This window comes from Leguminivora glycinivorella, chromosome 1 (genome assembly GCF_023078275.1).
Source record: "Leguminivora glycinivorella isolate SPB_JAAS2020 chromosome 1, LegGlyc_1.1, whole genome shotgun sequence".
Taxonomy (NCBI): domain Eukaryota; kingdom Metazoa; phylum Arthropoda; class Insecta; order Lepidoptera; family Tortricidae; genus Leguminivora; species Leguminivora glycinivorella.
In genome coordinates this window covers 35,486,133-35,500,354 of record NC_062971.1, presented here as the reverse complement: position 1 = coordinate 35,500,354, position 14,222 = coordinate 35,486,133, and the positions used below count along the sequence as shown (strand labels likewise).

The following is a 14,222-nucleotide window of genomic DNA, read 5'->3' as shown; positions in this document are numbered from 1 at the left end:
ACCGCTTCACCCGGCTTGGTTTGAAAAATTCTAACTTACCCCGTTTAGTTAATAGGTCATGTTTGGTATCGTTTTCGAGTAAATCAATAACGTAGAATTCGTTTTTAGTACTAAAATTATAATTTAATGGTAAATAAAATAAAAAAAAATAAAAAATTTGAAATTTTCATCCATGATTTACAAATTCAGGTCATCATAAATGACAAACTGTTTGCTTTTTCTATAAATAAAAAATATGACATGATAGCCTATTTAATATAAATTATAAAAAATATAACTTTTATCCACCTTTACTAACGTTAAGTTCCACAAAAAAATTACTTTAAGACGCGCGGCGTCGGGACGCCGCGAGCGTAATTTTAAAATGCCTTTATTTTAGAAACTCTATTAGACCCCTTTTAGCTATTAGGTCATGTTTGATATCGTTTTCGAGTAAATCAATAACGTAGAATTAATTTTTGGTACTAAAATTATAATTTAATGGTAAGTAAAATTTAAAAAAATTAATAAATTTGAAATTTTCATCCATGATTTACAAATTCAAGTCATCATAAATGACAAACTGTTTGCTTTTTCTATAAATAAAAAATATGATATGAAAGCCTATTTAATATAGATTATAAAAAATATAACTTTTATCCACCTTCACAAACGTTAAGTTCCACAAAAAAATTACTTTAAGACGCGCGGCGTCGGGACGCCGCGAGCGTAATTTTAAAATACCTCTATTTTAAAAACTCTATTAGACCCGGTTTAGCTATTAGGTCATGTTTGATATAGTTTTCGAGTTAATTAATAACAAAGAATTTATTTTTGGTACTACAATTATAATTTAATGGTAAATAAATAAAAAAAAATATTCATCTATGATTTGCAAATTCAAGTCGACAAAAATGTCAACTGTTTGCTTTTTCTTTAAATAAAAAATATGATGTAAAAGCCTATGCGTATGTCACCAAACACCCAGACAAGTTTGGTGGAAACTTCCTTCACGAACTGCTTGGTGTCTAATGACCATGGTCCAAATGTTTCAAATGCAATTGCCGCAAATATGTAGTTGTTTTTTAAAAATGCATATTTGCGCGTTTAAACTGGGCGTTTTGCAGCAGCAGTCCCTGGTTTCTGGGCCGAACGTTAGACGTTGGACGGAGCCAAGGTATCCACACAGGTCACGCGCCAAGGGTCGTCCCAGAAACCAAGGCAAAAGCGAGCAACCATCAGGCCGCTTTGCTTTGCTGATTAGCCTATCTATGATATTGCTCCATCTCGTAATAGTTTGAAGTCTTGGGTGGCCATGTTTCTCCCTTGTTGATCGTTTCAAGCTGCGTTTATCGTACCTATCCCATACTATGTCTAATCTAGAAACGTTTTCTTTTGGCTTTGAAGCTTAGCCAGGCCACCCAAGGTGTCAAACTATTACAAGATGGAGCAATATCAGAGGCAAATCAGATTTTACTAAAGTTTGTAATAATTTTGTATGATACGTAACGTAAGTGGGTAATACTGAAGGTTACGTGATCCACCAAAAAGTTGTAATTTGATAGTTGTAGACTCTAAAATGATAATGCACATATTGTTTCAGACCAAGTCGTTGCGTAACGGTGAATGAGTGGTCGAAGTACCTACCTCTTTAGGTACCAGAAAAGATCGACAATTGGAGAACATACCTCCTTCAGAGGCTGCCTTGCATCAGCATATACTGCGCACAGTGTACCAGGGGCCCATTTCTCGAAGCTACAAGTTACAATTTTCAACTGGTTGTCAATGTCTAATATGACAAGTTGCAAAGAGACTTCCGCTTGTAACTTGTAACTTTCAGTTTTGAGAAATGGGACTCAGGGCGTTCAACTTGGAGTCAGGCGTTGGTGCCACACCAAAATTTGCCAAGTCCGTCTTCTTGGGGATGGAAGGAAGAAGGAGACGAATGGGTAGTGTGGTACCCATTCGTCTCCTTCTTCCTTCCATCCCAGTCAGGCAACACTGAAGTGGCCAGTATATGCTTAGAAGTTACAAGATGTAAATGTAAATCAGGTTGCAAACACCGATGCAACTGTATAAAGAGGGTAGAGCCCTCTTTATGCAGTTGCATATGTACCCAGCTATGTCTCTGCGAAGGGAATGTATAGTATGAGTATGAGTATGAGTAATCTGTCAATTAGGACACCACAGACTAAACTATAAGTGCTAACTTTTCAGTGTTGGATACTCTATGGCAGTTCCGACTCAATTCATAATTCATAATTTCTTTATTGCATCCATGGTTACATCTAGGTGTTACATATTTATATTGGTTTCACATGGACCCTGACAGGGTACAGCAAGTCTGAAATCTAAATTATGCTAGGTATTGAATCGATTATAATATTACAATATTGAATTTAACAAGGTAATTATGTAAAAGTATATAATAGGAAACAATGAAATAGGACATAAAGGTAGGTATGTCAAAAAAGAATAGTAAGATAGTAAGAATAATAAGCTCATTATAATTTAATAATCATTTAATAAATCATTTTATTGATCAAAAGGTACATGGTACAATGGCGCCCTGGAGACTGCGTTAGTTTACACTGTGTTGCAGTCCCAGTGGATGCCCGAATTACATGCTCGATTAGATAGGTATTGAAAAGAACAATTAGACTTCATTTGTAACAAAGAAACGGAAATTAACATATATTACTAGGTTGGTACAACAGCATGCATAATTGTGTGTGTGTGTGTGTGTGTGTGTGTGTGTGTGTGTGTGTGTGTGTGTGTGTGTGTGTGTGTGTGTGTGTTTGTGTGTGTATGTATGTATGTATGTGTGTTGTGAGTACGTTTTTGCTTAATATCTAGTAGTTGTGTGCCTATAATCGTACTAATCCTAACACCCGAATAAACTTTCACTCAATAGTTTTTCAGTCTCATCGTAGTTCATAATACATATCCATGTCCAGATTGTCTTTTTAAAATCGTAGCCAGTTAATGTTTTTATACTCTTGTGTTTTAATTTTAGTTTATTATAAATTAACGGTGCGTTATAATTAATGTTCCGTCTTGCAAATTTAGTTTTGCATTTCGGCATGGGAACGCGTTCAATGCGCTTGTTTGATGTTGGTAACAACGGGACTATTTTATGGTGGTATCTTTTTAGGCATTGCATGATATATAATTTACGGACGGAGGAATTGACTTTAGTTAACTATAATAATTTCAAAAATACTTCATACAATTTCTATACTAATTTGCGATATCTGGAAAATTTTCCTGCATCTGAAACACATTTTTTTTATCTGTCGCGTTATCGGCCAATCAGAGACGGTTATTACAAACAATTGGTTGCTAGGTAATTCAATGTTGATACAACGGTGAACGACTCTATTGACATTAATTTTAACTTGCATGAATGGTGATATTTCCGTCCATTGACGATGAAGATAGACTCGTAGAAAAAGTATTGTATACAATAGTGATATAATTAAGCTTTTCACTCTCGTACCGTACTACACATGGTACTCGACTGAAGAGTTTTGTATTATATCACGATTGTATAAAATACTATTATATAAATTTCTTACAGGATTCACTACAATGAATAAATAACAGGTACAGTCGGTTTTTAGATCGTGTGGCCCGACCCGAGTGTTGCCGTTGTCGACACCGGAGTCAATAATAATGAATCTTTTTCTATTTATGCATTAACACACCTCGGACACTGGCGATCAAATATATGAAAGAGGCGCGTTCCCCGCACACAGTATAAGCTCGCGTAGGTGAACGCGTACTATCCTTTGTGAATAGGCTTTAATATCATATTTTTATATTTATAGAAAAAGCAAACCGTTTATGGTGACTTGAATTTGCAACTCACAGAATTTTTTTTTTTAAATTTCATTTAACATTAAATGGTCATTTTAGTACCAAAACTAAATTCTACGTTATTTATTTACTCGAAAACGATACTAAACATGACCTAATAGCTAAACGAGTTCTAATAGAGTTTTTTAAAATAAAGGCATTTTAAAATTACGCTCGCGGCGTCCCGACGCCGCGCGGTTTAAAGGTTTTTTTTCTAAAACTTAACGTTAGTAAAGGTGGGTAAAAGTTATATTATTCATAGTCTATATTAAATAAGCTTTCATGTCATATTTTTTATTTGTAGAAAAAGCAAACAGTTTGACATTTATGATGACTTGAATTTGTAAATCATAGATGAAAATTTCAAACTTTTCATTTTTTTTTATTTTATTTACCATTAAATTATAATTTTAGTACCAAAAATGGATTCTACGTTATTGATTTACTCGAAAACGATACCAAACATGACCTATGAACTAAACGGGGTATGTTAGAATTTTTCAAAGCAAGCCGGGTGAAGCGGTACTTTGACCCCCCCTCCCGAGCCCCAGGGGGGAGGCTCCCGAAGGCTCCCGATCTTAATCGGCTTATTTTGATATAAGGAACAACTGTGCCAAGTTTCATGCTTTGGTCAAGAAAAAAAAGGTTTGGCCTCTTTTTGTCGATAAACGTCCCCACTATCAGCCGCGTCCGTCAGACGCGTCCCGTAATTTGTTTCAAGCTTTATACACAAGTTTTCCTTTCAATAGCAATAGCTAACGTAACGCTTGGCTTGAGTAATAAAAACTGTATAGTTAAATTAATGAAATATGTATAAGTAGGATATTGAAATCTTCTTTCTTCGTTGAGCCATCACAGCTAACTTTAACTTACAAACGGTCTTAAGCACCTGCACTTCTGAAGGCGCTTAAGTCATTTTTGCTAATAAAAAAAAACCACAACGTTCTATGAACATTGGTCAAGTGCGAGTCGGTTTTCGACTTTTCCATACAAAGAACTCATGAGCGCCTGAACGACTATGATGGCAAAGTTAACGTTTCGCACTTTCAAGACTTTACGTATATATCTCGGAAACGATAAGAGATAGAGCAAAATGGACTTCAGATTTGGGCTTTCGGTGGCACAAATTCTTTGTTTTCGTCAACAGACACCTTTTTTTGGACCGATTTGAATAAAATTTTGCTCAGTCAATTTATAAACGGTCTTAAGCGCCTCCTTTTTAGTAGGAACTTAAGTCATTTTGTACAAATGAAAAAAAAAAATTGAACAAGTTCTAAAAAGAAAAAGACAGAAATGAATTTCTTTATACCTGTCCAACTTGATTACACAATTTTAAGACGTTTAGTAACTACTTGCAGCGGCAGTGAGTGAAATTCGTAATCTGAGTTTTTTTCTCTTAAGTCCGACTTACGCTTGACTGTAGATTTCTAATAAGTTTTCCTGTAATCTACAGGGAGAGGGCTATCTCGTGTATTTTTTTGAAAATTTTACGCTAAGTAGTTTCGGAGATAAGGGGGGGGGGGGGGAATGGTCATTTTTTGCTTATTTTCTTAAATTACTTCTAAATTACCAAAACAAAAAATATAAAAAAAATATATTTCAGATGCTGATAAAATGCTCTTTCATTTGATATGTAACACAATATAGTTTTAATAACTTTGATTTTTAATTTTCAATTTTACCCCCAAAAGTGACCCCTGTGATTAAATTTCATTTAATTAAATTACATGTCCGTCTTTGGGCCACAGGTTTACATACGTGTGCCAAATTTCAAGTAAATCGGTCCAGTAGTTTCGGAGAAATCGGCTGTGACAGAGGGACAGACAGACACGCGAGTGATCCTATAAGGGTTCCGTTTTTCCTCTTTGAGGTACGGAACCCTAAAAATGGCGGAAAAGTGTGAAAAAACTGGATGGTGGTGATTTTTAGTACATGATTCAGGCAGATTTTTTCAGAGTTAGTAACTATTTTATGTTTAATCATTTTATCATAGGGGTTTCTCAAATAGTGTACCTTTTTAATAGTAGTAAAAGTTTTCTTATAAATTTTACTAGTAATTATATATTTATATAAGTAAGATTTAGCCTATTTTACTTCTAACACTGATTTAGTATTAAAATCGATGTTAAATATTTTTTTATTATTTTTCCTAGAGTCAGAAAACCATTGTCTATCACATTATTAATTTCTAGTTAAAAGAAAAAAATCACGCATTTAAGGGTTAAGCCTTGAAGATCAGCGCTGGAAATCATTAGCAACACGCTGAGATGAGGCCATTTCATGGCACTACATTCCTTTCTGTTTTGTTGTTGTGTTTCTGTATTTTGTCTTGCCTGTGTTCACGAATAAATGCTTATTATTTTCGATACTATTCTTCAATTTTGAGATTTTCAAAAAAGCGTTCGCACAGACTTCCAGAATAAATGCGCTACTTTACCTCGGCATGAAATTTTGCGGCCAAATCCTTATGTTTGTGTAACTCCGGGTGTGCTCGAGCTAGTTTAACTCTCGCCAACTTTCAAGTATACCGGCGATCGCGACACGGACTCAAGGTTCACCCATCGCTAACAGATAGAAACTTTGGAACACGCAGTCTAACGTAAAACTAAGTTAACCAGTTCCTCACCTCTGTGTGACTCCATACGCGCGTATAGTAGTCGCGCCAGTTATACTCTCACCAAAGTGCGAGTATATGGGCGATCGCGACACAGACTCGAGTCGCTTCAGCTGTCTCGAAGTGGACACGTAGAACCTCTGGATGATGTAGTAGAGGATGCCCACGGGTACGATGACGACTAAGAAGATGGGCGTCGACACGCTGATGACGAATAACGTCCCCAGGACCTGGTTTAGGAGTGTGATTAGAGGGTGTCTTGTAGTTTAGTCGCCTTTAGATATATCGGAGCGGATCAGGCTCTCATAAATATCTGAACACGCGTCTATTGTCACGGCGTTAGAATACATTACTTTTTCTTCTTCTTTATTATAGGCTAGTAAGGCTTCTAAGCGCCTATACATATACCACTGCGACCATGCCTGATGTATTGTGATTGTGTGTACATTCATGTACACACAATCACAATACATCTAATCTATAATTGTTCTATTGTGATCAAACATACATTCATGTACACGTCTGTATTACCATAAGGGGTAGGTAGAACACATGTATCAGTGCCACTCTTAGGGTCAGTTGCATCAACCACATTTGACAGACACATCATCGTCACGCAGCACACGTCACTCACAATAAAACTTAACGACCGCTTTAACGGTGACAGACGGTTTGATGCAACCGGCCCTTAGTGTCAGTTGGAAGACGAAATCGTTACGAGTACGTGTTCAGATATTATGAGCACCTCGCATCAGGTATATGTTGGCGACCGTTCCAGCAGTGTCGATTATCTAGCGGTCCGCTCGACTGAGCATACAGGTTACTACTCCTACGGAAACCGGCACGAATGGAATGAAAGTAACGAATTATCTGTTGAGTGAGAGACACAGGTGTCACAGTACAGCCAGAGTCACAATTTTATTACTCAATCCGATACTCATATTCACATTCACTCATTCATTCCATTCGTGCAGACTCTTGTGAATCGGCCAGGAGCAAGCAGCGATGAACGAGCTTTTTCTACACAAGTGTTTTCACTGAGAAAATCTTCTTCGGCAGTATGAATAGCAATCAACAAAAGAATGTGCAAGTTTTTCACATTCAAAATAGTTTGAATTAGATGTACCTAAAACTGTTGCTCGCTTCGTCACCTGAATCAGACTTATTCTTCATATTGAAGGTGATTCTACTTTATTGTTACTTCTGAATAATCTAGCCTTTTTTTAGGCCTAAAGTTATTACAATATTTGATCATTATGGCAAGCAAAAACATTTTTCGTAACATTTTCATAAGCATTAAAGGAAAAGTATTGCGTACTTTGCTGATGCTTCTTTTCAAAATGGATGCAGACAATTTGGGTTGTGCTCGGATTATTAACTTAACAGTTAGTTGTCTGTTACATATCAACAGTTATATCCCGAACCCAGTGACAATTGTTTGTCGTTTACCATGAACAGGGAAACCAAAATACGTAACAAGTAACGTAATATATGATACGATAAACGTCAGCAGAATTAATATTGTATTTACTTTTAACATCAATTCATAAATGTTGATGAAGAAATAATGTATTTTTAGTGAGGATATTGGGATCAGTTTATAAAATGTCCCCAAAACTTAAGTCAATATACAGACTTGTTCATTGTTAGCTACATAAGTGCAAAAGCAAAGGTTCGTAGTTGTGTAATGCAAGGATTATAACACCGTTGTTTCTTCTGCTTGCTGAAATACGCCTTTTAAAATACACCGCTGCTGTTGTGCTCGGTAGTAGGTACGTCAAGTTCTATGAACAAACAAAAAATGAAGGGAACAAAAACAACATATCACCCACAACCGTATCTCTAAAAAATATGTAGGTACCTACTTGAGACATATGTACAGCGCATACTATGCAGATTCCGAGATTGTAAGGCAATATTACTTTTATATTAATTTAATCAATAAGTAAATCCCTAAAAAAACTATTTTAAGATTAATATGACGAGGACGATAACCACAAGACATTTATGAAATATAAAACATTAACAACATGTAAAAACTGGTCACGAAGATGTTTAACTAATAATTTTTCATCCTGTTTTACTTAAGCCTAATTTCATCTATTATTTTAATTTAAGGATGATTATTATAATCATACCAAACCACCACAACCACTTTTTCGACCACTCATTGCCTTTCCGTACTTAGTTAATCCAAAATAATTTGGCTCGCCTGTGCAAATTTTATACCTTGGAGAGGCGAGGCTATCATATTGATGTTGCGAACTTAGTTGGGCCATTTTTTTCGAAGTTGTCCACCCCACTTTTTTTGTAACATGGGTATTTTTTACGCGATTCATACTCAGAATCGAGAGCTCTTTCGATCCTGATAGGAGAAAAAACATGTCCCAAGATTTCCATACATTTTTTCGAACCTTCCATTCCGTTACCACCATACAAAATGTATGAAAAAATGGTAACGGAATGGGAAAAAAACCTTGGGAGACTTTTTTTCTCCTATTAGGATTGAAAGAGCTCACGATTCTGAGTGGAAAACAGATAAAAATTTCCAAATCCAAAAAAAAAGTGGGGTGGACAACTTTGAAAAAAAATGGCCCAGTTGGGCCTGCCTCTAAAAATTATAAATGTAAGATCATAAACAGCACGTAAAGGAAATGAGCTTGGTCCATCGTACAAAGCTTTTCGTATATTAATATTCTTAATAAAAATAAATCAACTGTCGTAACGTATTTTGAATTAATTAAATAAAATGTGACCAATAACGTGTACAGCCTGCGTAAGCCTAAAGTACAGATGTAGTACGAAATTATTTTCCTTCGTGTTTTCACGAACGTGTTATGTTAGTTCGGTCAACGTTAGTACTTCTTGTACTGAGACTGACTGAAATGTCATGACACGTTCGTGAGTTTCCGTGAAAATACGAAGGAAAAACAGTTAGCACTACATTTGTAGAGGTAAATGGAAGGTTTACCTCGAACATGCAATACAAAACGTCGGTGGTCTCCAAGGGCAGCGACTCGTCCACCACGTCCACGTCTTTCGAGAACCGCGCGAGGATCCGGCCCAGCGGGGTCACCTCGAAGAATTGCAACGGCGCCTTTAACACATTGTCCAACAAGCTCGCGTGCACAAACATAGCCGCCTTCAGGCACGCCAGCGACGGTATCAAATCCGTGAAAAACGACGTAAACGCTGTAAACATATTCAACCTGTATACTCCCTACACGGCCTATTGACAGCGGCTCACTCCGCGATTCTTTCGCCGAGCTACAAGTACATGCCGCGAAGGCGCTCAGTCAGTGGTGACCTTAGCGCGGCGCATTACAACTCAATGACAGTTGCTCGCGTTTGTTAAGAATTTAGAATGGCGGCATTTTGTGAACATCAAAGGAGTGAGCCTTCTGTGCTATTGATAATGAATACATTGTTTACTTCGGGGTGTGCGATGAGGTGGGAAGGCGTGACATCTATATGCATCGCATGCTCTACGACTACCAGCCAGGCTACTAGGGCGCCACTACGGTTGTAAGCAACAGAGTCGGAAGAAAAAAACGCACCTAACTAAAAACGCGTCTACAGAAAACGTAAGCACTATTTTGTAATACATTGTATAAACTGATCCCAATACATTTTGATGATTTATATCGATATTTAAATTCATTGAGTGGTTATATTTGAGCAATAATAATTCGTAGAGTTTTATAATAATCGGTCGTTATATACATGATTTTTGATTTTGGTTTCCGTCTATGGTCAATTTGTCATCGCAACCACAGTAGGGATGATGAGACCAACATTATTTTAATTTTTTCAGGTGAAACATTTTGTTATTATTATAGTATTTATAGTGTAGAACATGTTGTTTTATATATTTTTAAAGAATTCGTTTATTTAAAAACTGTAACTTTTTTTACAGTGAATCGTGAACAATTTAAGTAATTTATGTCTTTAAGTTGTCTCGAAGTTGCGAGTGCATATTGTACCCGTAAACATGGACGATTGCTTTCCACGTATGTATGCACTTCGCGTTTAGAATTTTTCATGTCAAGACTAAAATTTTATAGGTATTTAGAAGTCCCTTAGTATACCAACCGATGCGTCACTTTTTTTCGCGGAAGTAAAAAGGTGACGTAAACATTACAGGTTAAAATCGTTAGCGAGTCATCATCCCTAGGGACGGTCGTGTCGGCGAGACGTTAGTGTGAGTACCGCAAAGAAGCAGGAGGTCCACCCGCGCAGCGTCATGGGCAGCACGTTGTCGAGCACGTCCACGTCCTTGCTGAAGCGGTTGAGCACGCGGCCCACGGGCGTGCAGTCGAAGAAGCCGATGGTGGGCGCGCGCAGCACGCCGGCCAGCAGCCCGCAGTGCAGCGCGCGCGCCGCCGCCAGCGTGCCCAGGTACAGCGCGAGCGACGACACCGACACCGACATCACTGCCCAACAACATGCGCGCTATACCACTCGGCCCCCGCCCCCCGCCCCACTACACGACAAGGGCCGAACTAGCGAGGAGACAACTTGCCGCGAAGGGTTCTCATATCACTATGAGTCTATTGTTTTTTACCAGGGATCGGAAACCGGTTTTTGCTAGATTATAAATGCCGGTATTTTTATTCTTATTTTCGTTCTTTGGTTTATTATTTGTTGTTACATAAATACATAACTCAGTCCTATATTAAAAGCTCTAAATTACTCAAGATATTGATCTTTTTCCGGGATTTTAAAACACCGGTTAGGATCCCTGGTTTATAACATACAATCCATGGGAGGTAGTGGTATCTAGAGCTCGAATGTGACTATATTCATGTTGGTTAGTAGCGACATACACACATTCGGCCCGTTTATTGACTTATATACTCCTTAGGAAGTAAGTAAGATAGAATGAGATTTGCCTGCCTATGAGTCCGACTAGATTTATTTTGTACGTAGTTAATAAGTACTTGATTTGCTCTCACAAATGTTGTCATTATATTTCTATTTTAAAACTTAAATTTACTGCACAATGTTATACATATTTTACCAAAGTTATTGAAATAAATGAAATAATTCATATTAAACCTTTATCCCAAAAATACGTGTGTATAATAAAATAAAAATGGTTTTATAATACATAGTTATTTATAGATAGTTATATGTATTATGGATGTGATAATAAAAAGTTTTTTTATGACTAACAACCAAGTTATTTACAAGATAGTCCCATTTGGCTTAGCTTAGAACATGGAAATACGAGTTTACAAGTAACTTATTTGATCGATCGATGAAAAATGATTTAAGAATATGTAAATATTTGTTTGCGTTCACATAAAGTAAATGTAATATTGATATAACTAATTATGTTTGATTTTTATAAAAATAATTAAACTAAAATATCAATTTTCATTCAATATATTCCTACTATGATGTTCTATATTTATTTTTCCCTTACATAATTTTAATTGCAATATAAATAACTATGACAAAAAGGAAGAGAGACTATTTAGAAAGCAGTTGATAGAAACTAGAAATATTCGCTAAGAAGAAATCGTCATGCAGATCATATAAAGTAGACACCGAAAAGGCATGAAAAGAAAACGAAAAGATACTAAAAGGTATAGTTTTTTCACGATTCAAACGTATCTGTGTTTGCATGCACATTGCCGGGTATGATGTGCTTGTATCATATAATGAATTTTATCATGCACTATCTCATTGCCTAAATAAGTACCCACGGGAATTGAAAAAAGCCCATGAAAATAATATAAAATAGTAAAACAGATAATAAAATTAGGACCCTCAGAATAGAAAACGTTTACTAGAAGATGTTATTATATTAAAAAGATGCGAGGTAAAGAATGTATTCATTATTTCGAATTAATACATTTAGTACATATAATATGGATAATTAAATTAGAATAGTGTAGCTACATTTGAGTATTAGATACTGTAATATTCTTAAAAGAAAATTGACGTTAGAAGTTAAATAGTTAAAGTAAATATAATTATTGTGTTAGTATGAAATTTTAATGTTTTTAAAACATGTTATATGAATGAAGTATAATGTAATTAAGTTAGTAAATTAGTCATTTGCATTTGTGAAGAATTATATAGATATTAATGTCATAATAAAAATGAAGTGTTGATCTTGACAAGCACACAATGTAAGCTTTCTGTAAGTACAGCGTTTTATTTTTCAATTGAACCCTAATAAATATCAAAAGGTTATTTTAAAAGTTTTACATATAAGCAACACACAATGTAAACTTCCAGTTAGTAAAGTGAAGTAATAATAACCTAAAAATTCCACAAAACAAAGGCTAAAAAAGTCCTTCATAAATTCATGTCATTTTAAATAGCCTTGTTTTAAGTTTTTTTTATTCGATTATCTAAAAATGGCTACCTCAAAATGACAAACGTATCATTTATTTAATACCCAAACTGCTAAAATTGGATTTGACTTTAACCAATTGTATGATGAAACTTCGGAGAGTTCACGGTGTCAATGTTAGTTCTCCCGTAATCATGACTTATTAAGACGTTTTTACAGTTACACAGTTCATCCCAAGTTTAGCTTAAAATGCACATGTTAGTGACATTGTAAGCAGACATAGTGGACGAAAAATGGAACTATGTATAATAAACGCCATCCCCATAGTCTAGCGCGTATAATTTATATGAAAGCATCCCAAAATCTTAACCACGAAAATAATCAAAATTCACGATTTCATTGCACGTTTTTTGTTCAAATTGTTAAATATCTCTACAAATAAATTTACCTTTTATTGCCTTTATTCAAACTAAAGTACTTATGTTGATTTATTTTTAGGTATCCTTACCATTAGAAATACTAACATTACTAGCTCGATGAATGCTTCTGATGAATAGATGAAGGTAGAACTGTAGCCTCAGGGTCAGTTGACTTCCTTGGCTATCATACAACCGTATTCAGACTATTATTTAAACAGATCAACGCTGGACGATACCGATTAATTAAAACTCACACGAGTTACCAGCCTTAATAGTTATTTGTTATACAAGGGGGCAAAGTTGTATTTTAACGCAGAGTGTGGAATTGAAAAACGAGCAAGTGAAAGGATTCTATAGTTGAACCACGAACGAAGCGAGTGGTTCGAGAATAGAATCCTGAACTTGCGAGTTTTTTAACACACGAGAAGTTAAATACATTTGCACCCGAGTGTAACACAAAACTTTTCCCCTCACTGTAGCGAGGAAACTACAACGCAAAAAATGCGTTTATCACTGCTTCCAGTAGTTCCACAGGTGGTAAATCATCTTTATTACTAGATTCACCTACTTTTATCAACTTTAAAGCTGTTAATTTGACTTTATTCAAGGTCAAATTACTTTACCCACTAGTGGATAAAATGCATTTTTACTCGCTGGTATTAAAGGACAAAACACGTGTTTCCGAGCTAGTGAGGGGAAAAAAAACTATATTATTTATGGTTCATTAATATTTATTGTATGTGGGTAGTTTTTGCACATTGTAATTCTTCTTTAGTCACCCGTTGACCACGAACGCTGTAAAGTGTTCGAAACGTCGGGATGACTGAACTAGCTTTTGCCCGCGGCTTCGCTCGCGTTAAATTCAAGAATTGCGGAATGCTGCATAGAAACTTCCACCCCCCCTTTTAGGGAAGTGGGAGGTTAGAAAGAGACAAAAAGCGTATGTCACTCTCCATACCTTCAACTAACTCCACTTAAAAAATCACGTAAATTCATCGCTCCGTTTTGCCGTGAAAGACGGACAAACAAACCAACAGACACTTTC

At 35.9% G+C, this 14,222-nt stretch overlaps 1 protein-coding gene across 5 annotated transcripts in view; it reads right to left on the bottom strand.

The window, feature by feature from the left end:
- Positions 1–14,222, bottom strand: part of LOC125228782 (multidrug resistance-associated protein 1) — a 116,945-nt gene that overhangs the window by 7,858 nt on the left and 94,865 nt on the right. For 4 of the 5 annotated variants that reach the window (XM_048133471.1, XM_048133465.1, XM_048133486.1 and 1 more), the window contains 2 exons: positions 10,661–10,884; positions 6,464–6,681 (listed from right to left, as the gene is read on the bottom strand). In XM_048133471.1, the coding sequence (XP_047989428.1) occupies positions 6,464–6,681; positions 10,661–10,884 (442 nt within the window). Of the gene's footprint in view, positions 1–6,463; positions 6,682–9,422; positions 9,644–10,660; positions 10,885–14,222 lie in introns of all 5 variants that reach the window. The other variant, XM_048133479.1, reaches the window with a different exon arrangement.